This window comes from Drosophila elegans, unplaced genomic scaffold, assembly GCF_018152505.1.
Source record: "Drosophila elegans isolate 14027-0461.03 unplaced genomic scaffold, ASM1815250v1 contig_476, whole genome shotgun sequence".
NCBI classification, from domain to species: domain Eukaryota; kingdom Metazoa; phylum Arthropoda; class Insecta; order Diptera; family Drosophilidae; genus Drosophila; species Drosophila elegans.
Genome location: NW_024545863.1, coordinates 1075657 through 1082393, shown reverse-complemented (window position 1 = coordinate 1082393; position 6737 = coordinate 1075657). Strand labels below are relative to the sequence as shown.

At 38.0% G+C, this 6737-nt stretch overlaps 2 protein-coding genes across 2 annotated transcripts; both read right to left on the bottom strand.

Annotated features, from left to right (window-relative positions):
• Positions 1 to 2624: 2624 nt before the first annotated feature.
• On the bottom strand, positions 2625 to 3521 carry LOC108148456 (seminase). Its single transcript, XM_017275489.1, has one exon. It carries the CDS (start codon positions 3519 to 3521, stop codon positions 2625 to 2627), a length of 897 nt encoding a protein of 298 aa, XP_017130978.1.
• An 83-nt stretch (positions 3522 to 3604) lies between these two features.
• On the bottom strand, positions 3605 to 4411 carry LOC108148596. Its single transcript, XM_017275673.1, has one exon. The coding sequence runs from the start codon at positions 4409 to 4411 to the stop codon at positions 3605 to 3607; it is 807 nt and encodes a 268-aa protein (XP_017131162.1).
• Positions 4412 to 6737: the final 2326 nt, after the last annotated feature.

The window sequence follows — 6737 nt, the reverse complement described above, 5'->3', positions numbered from 1 at the left end:
TCTCATAAAATTTTAACAACGCTGAAGCGAAAGGTAAACAGACTTGAGGAAAATTGCTGGCAATTACATTATTATTTGCATTCGGGGACTTTTCTTCGTCGGCGGTTGTTGGTTGTTGGTCGGGGAAAAGCAGGCTCCTAAGTGGTTATGGCCAGGAAGTTTGGTGGGGGGGGCACGGTTTCCTTATTGCGAAAAATCTTCAAGCGGTTCCAAGGATATTATGGCCATTGCCGGCTTTCCTCTCTGGAGTGTATTCTTGTGTACCGGCCAGGGATCGAAGAAGGGGCCCCTCACTTCGCAGTATTCATCATTTTTCGACCGTAGTTTCCGTTTCCGTAGGAAGAAGGTGTGAATATGTGCCGCGGTGGGGGAAAAGGATCTCTCTCCTTCGTTTGGCCGGACTTAAACTTTTCATAAACCTTAAGTGGAAAACTTTTATTTTATACCCATCACAGGCTGCTTGGTCCCCGAACGCGCGGCTGCTGTTTATGCCACCTATTTGATTCAGTCCGGTCCGTTCGGCAGTCGGAAATTGAACAATATGTAGGCTGATGCTGGGACCAAAGTCACGTATAAGGCAAAAGTTTCTCAAAATCATTTTAACGCCTTTTGAATTTTTTTCTGAAAAGTTTTTTCTTTTTCTGCGCTAGCGACAATCGCCTGAAAGTAGGCAATAAAAATTGTCAAACAATAAATATTTGCGGTAGGTCAGCGGGTCGCTGGAAAAAGGGGGTGGCATAAAGTGGGTGGTTAAGAGGGTGAAGTGGTTCAACCCCTGGGGAAACAATTTTTTATTCAAATGGAATGTATTTGTTTTATTGTTTTTATCATCACACGAGTGTTGAAGTTGTTTATGACAGTTTTTTTTTCATTTTTCGATTTCAATATTATCCCGTGTTGCACTAATACCATCATCGGCACTTGAATTCTCTATTTTATACGTTCGTTTTTTCTTTAATATTAATTTCTATGTACATAAATTTAGTTGTTCGCGTTGATGTTGCTGGCAACAATTTCGACAGGCTTCGCCGCATTTAAATGTCAAATGTTGGGCGTGGCTGGGGAAAAGTCAAGCCAGACTACGAATTTGACCAGGTTGAAACCTTAATGCGCTTTCACCAAATTTAGTTTTTAATTGAAATGCCATATTTTTCTTATTTCCCCTTTGTTATGGTTTTTTCTAAAAAGGTTTGAGTTAGATTAGTTTTACTTCTTTATGTGAGGCATTCGTGAAGGGCACTTCGGTATTCGTTCAGTCTAAGTCTTTTATTTGTTTCATTATTTCCGTTGCGATTTTTAAATGTTTAATTTATTTATGTATGTAGCTTTTTAAATTTATTTTGTTGCTGGCGCTGATAGTGGTGTTGTTGTTACTGGTGGGTCGTCCTTGCCGCGCGGTGGACATGTGCATATTTCATGACAAAATTGCATATTTTAGCGCAAAGCCAAAGCCAAAAGCCATGGCCGTCGGTACAGCTTCGGGGGTTTTTTCTGTTACCAACCCCCCGCCCGCCCCCTTTTCGCTACAGAAGCCCCTTTGTTGCCACGCCCATCGATGGTGTAAATTTCAAGCCAAGTGTAACACCTTTTTGCTGTCATGATGTTTTTAGGGGGTTTGGTAGCGTTTGTGTCTGCTTTTGTTTTTCGTTTTTTTTCGCACAAATTTCTTTTTGTTTTTTGCCATTTATTTTTTCGCTCAAATTTACATACATCATAGTCATTGCAGTTCAGGGCATTTTGATGGGAACAGTTAACTTTTTTAAGCCGCAAATTGAAAGAAAATAAAAATGTTAAAAAAACATCGCCAGTTTGTGTTCTTTGTGTTCCGTTCCTCTGATTTTGTTTGGCGGCTGCGGCGACTTTCAATTTTACCAGCGACAAACAGAAGGCAGTCTCCCTTCATTTGCCATTTACCATTGTTTGTTCCGCCCCACTGTGGCCCTTTTATTTGCAATGTTTGTTTAGCGAGATTGATTTGATTTGGGCAGAGCACGAACACTGCATAGCGGCAATAAATGTATTTGCCATCGCTGTATTCTTACTTTACTATGCACATTTTTACTAAGCTGAAAATCATTAAACTGCGATAGGCAAATCTCAGGCAAAATGTACTATATCTTACAAAAAAATATACAACTTTAAAATTGCTTATTAGCTGGAAATGTTAATTAAAGTTAACAAAAATATATGTTTTAATTAATTATTTGCAGGCGATTTCTCTTTCTCTTTTCTGTTTCTTTTTTCTTTACCCACATAAGTATTTCAATTTTAAATTAATTGAGTTTAGTTAACTATATAAATTAGTTTACACAACTTAGCTATATTTTAATGATTAGCTAAGTAAATTACTTTGAACAAAACTATATATTTAATTTAAAGAAGCAAAACATTAATTAAAATATATTTAAAATTTTCTTTGCATTTAAATTTAAGTATTAAAAGAAATATTTTCATCTAGTTATTATTATAATCGCATTATTTTCATAAAACATTTTTTCTACAAACTTATTTATTTGGTTTAAAAACACAAGATATTAGTTTGAAATTAATTGACACTTTCTTTTTATTAAAATTTAAATATTTAAATAAGTATAATATAAAAACAAATAAACTATATTTGTAGATCACATTGAATACCGCTCAATCAATCGCTGAAGTTGGGTCCTAGCCTTAAACACGTCCGCAAAGAGCTCTCCGTTGACGGCTCCATCGGAGCAGTGCTGTCCGTAGATGTCGACGCCGCACACCCGATCCTGATGGAGGAGCAGGTCCCCCTTGGCCGTCTGGCAGTCGACCAGTCTGTTCGAGTTTTGGGCACACAACATGTTCCTGGTGATGAAGGCGTTCTCGTCCTGGGCATAGCTCCTCTTACAGTTCCTGTTGGCGATGAGTTTGGTGCGCAGGAAACGCAAGTGCTGCTGCGACATGTACATGGTGACATTGTCATTTCGCCGAAGTGGAGTGTCACAGAGTTCGATTGGCTGGAGGAAGGCATCCTGCAGCGGAAATTTGAGCTTAAGGAGGGCCATGTCCTCAATGGCTCCAAGTATTATACTAGCCACTGGATATATTCGACTTCGGCTGGCCTGCAATTTGTAAAACTGTGCTGCAAGCTTACGGTTTTTGGGAAAACAATGGGCTGAGGTCAAAACCAATCGGCTGGAGATTAGAGCGCCACTGCAAATGACCTTGTCCTCGTGAAGTACTCTCATCAGAAAATGCTTGACTGTCTTTGGCTTTTCTGTAGTTTGTTCACTGGTAAGTAAACTTTCGATTTCAGCGGGTATAATTTCCAGGCTGTTTGGTTCCTTGGCTTCTACATCCGGACTTCTAGCTGATATTTTTGTTGGTCTCTGGTAGGGATACGGCACTATATACTCGATAACGCGAACTATCTGATAGGATTGTCCATTTGCGGGTACATCACCCAGGTTAACCTGTGGCACCGACTGCGAAAGGTCTAAATCTGTACAGATTCCTTGGGAAATTGCTAAAACAATAACCAGGCACTTTAGCTGCATAATAGCTGCCATACTGAGCTATTTATAGTTATAAGTATTAAGTAACTTTATCGGTATCTAATTGATTTGGAATTTCTTTTTTCTCAACCGTTAAGTTTCCGTATCAAATCGCTTAGCACGGGCTGTAGATTACATAGGTTTATGAACAGATCGCCATTAACAGCATTTGCTAAACAGCGAAAACCATAAATATTTAGGCCACACAATTGGTGGTCTATCAGCAGGGAATCCCCCGGAGAGGTGGCACATTTCTCTGGTTTCATAGAGTTCTTTGCACACAGCATATTGGGTGTTATATAAACGGAATCCTCGTCCAAAAATGTGGTTTTGCAGGCACGATTCGAGATGATTTGAGTGTGCCGACGACCGTAAAAGCTGAGATCAGGACTGGCCATCATCATGGAGACATTAGTGCCCAACGAAAGGTTCTGATGGCACAAGATAATTGGATTAATTCCAGAAGGGTTCATCAAATGGAGCAGACTCAGTTCGGGACAGAATTCGGGTTTTAATACCGAATCCACAGCGAAAGTTTTACCGCCTGCAAAGAGTATTTGAAGTCCCTGAGGGGTTCCATTTCCTAGACAAATACTAGAGCTAATCAGCAAACTTGAGGCCACCAAGGCTGCACTGCATCGTATGGTAGCTCCTACCTTTACCTTGGCTATAAAGCTAAAATCCTGGTTAGGCTGTCTTAGTTCCGTATTCCTGACTAGCCTGAAGGCATTGATGATACGCACTATCCGCTGATTTTCGGGCAACTGCTGATGGGTTTTTTTCAATCCAGGATATATCACATTCACGCGACAATCCTGGCAAAGGGTAGTTCCAGCATCGGAAAACTGACGAAAAAAGCAAAGCGCTGAAACACAAACAAACAGCGAATGCATCTCCAATCGACTGATGACCAGCAGCTGACTTTTATTTATGGGCGCAATGGACGCAATGGAATTCGAGGCGCCTGTCAAAGCAACAAACGTCGCTTCGATCCACATGGCGTATGCGTAATCAAAATGTTTTGCCTGCTAAATGGCAAACATAAACAGTTGACGGTTCTCAGTTGGCAGTTGTTGCCTGTTGACAATGTGTCAGGTCTAATGACCAAACATACGCCAGGCAAACAAACATTTGAAGTGCAACCCAATAGCCACTGACTATCCAATTGGGAGTTTGAAAAAATTGAGGTGTTAATCGCAGGGGTAAAAAATGTAGTTGTATAACATAATCTCCAGTCTAAAAACAAATCTTTAAATTTAACAAAAAGTTAAATTAATAAAAAAGCAGTGCAGTTCTTAAAGTGAATAATAATTTAACTAAAAAGTCATAGGTAAAATGGTTGAAAAATTGGCAAAATAAATTATTAAAGATTAACAGGGATAAGGCTAAGAATTTAATTTTTTTCAATATATAGCATTAAATTTACATTAAAGTATATTTTAAAATGTTTGACATAAAGACTTATAAAGAAAATTTATACTGTTTGATTTACACACGCGGTTATAAAAACAACCATGGTGTTAAAAATCAACCAAACTATTATCCAAAAATATGAAATCTAAAAATGTGCACAATTTTTTTTAATAAAAAGACAATAAATATCTTAAAGACATATTTATAAACTTTTCCCGTAAAAATTTGAAAATTTAAGGACATTTTCAAAAGTTTGTTATAAATTAATATTAAGAATCGTAAAGCAAATGTAGTTATGCAAATTTATTGACGACTTACCCACTTATCCTAGTTAAATTTATGCACGCATTTGTATAAAAACATCCAAAATGTTTAAAATCAACCAAAGTATTAGCCAAATAAAATCGAATCTGTATTTGTGCGCATTGTGGGCGTCATTCGTGCGATTTGAAAATTGTTTTTGTGCATCTCAGCAAATTAAGAAGGATGGCGGCAGCTTCGGCTGGACCTCTGCTCATTTACTGAATTTATGGCCGGCGCTTAAACTGAATTGACAATCAATAGTGATAGTCTGTGGAAGGACGAGGAAGGACTGGTTGTCCGACGAGAAGGGAGAAAGGAGAAAGGAGCACGGAGCAGGGCTCATAAACAATGCGGCCAATTTACATGCCCAGGGATCGACCGCATGTGTGTGTGTCTATTCCAGTGTGTGTAGCACCATGAAAGCTTGGACCTTGTGTTGCTTTTATTGTTGTCGTTGGAAATGAAAAATTGTCCCTTTGTTGCATATAAAAACAATGGGCCGAAGAACTTGAAATCAATTTCAAACGTTTTAGGCAAAGCCAATTGATTTATTTGTTGTGCGTTTTTCCTTCTTTCTCTCGCTCTTTGCATTGTGTGTTGGGTGTTGGGGCCATTGTTTTGTTTACTTTCGCCTTGAATAAAGCCCCTGAGAGATTTGTTTTGCCAGGTCCTTGAAATGTGGCACCATTTTTCTACCAACTTAAAGCTCAAAACAATTAACACTGAGTGCCGAAAGTCAAGGGCTTCGTTTTTTTCGCTGTTTTTCCCTTTTACACTTGATAAACTTTTTATTGCTTCCAAACAATTTAAAATCGAGAGCGAGTAGCTGGGTGGCTGACTGAATTACAATAATGCTCACGAGTTGGGTTCGGTTTGATGATGGCTTTGGCCAATTGGCAAGACAAACGGCTGCAGCTGCTCGCGATGGACTGATACTGAAGTGGAGTGGAGTGTAGTGGATTGGAGTAGAGTGGGGCAATGACAGCATTCGAATTCGAATTGGTAATTGAATATAAACAACGAGTAAGGGAACTACGGACTGGCCAAATAAGTCCTTCAAGTAGTCCGAGCTGCTGTCATATGTGGTTCCCAAGTCCTGGATGTTAAGGTGCAGAGAAAAAATAGGTTTATAACTGAAATTTGTGGGTGAAAGGCAATTTGATACGCCTAATAATGAAATTAACATATGGAGAATTCTAATACATGTGAAAATAAATAATTTTGATTACAAATAATTTAAAGTTATAAATTATAAATTATAAATATATATTATAAATTATTGTCCTCTAAATTTAATTTTTACGTGTGAACAATATTTTAATTTTTGATTTAATATTTCAACATTTAATTAAAAACTAGTGAAATCTCATTTTTGTAATCTCCATTTTCCACCAAAATGATTTTGATTTGGATCTTCACACAATTTTATAAAGTTGTTATTTATGTCTAATCATATTTTGTTATTTAAAACATTATTTGTGAAATATCTTTAATTAATACTCC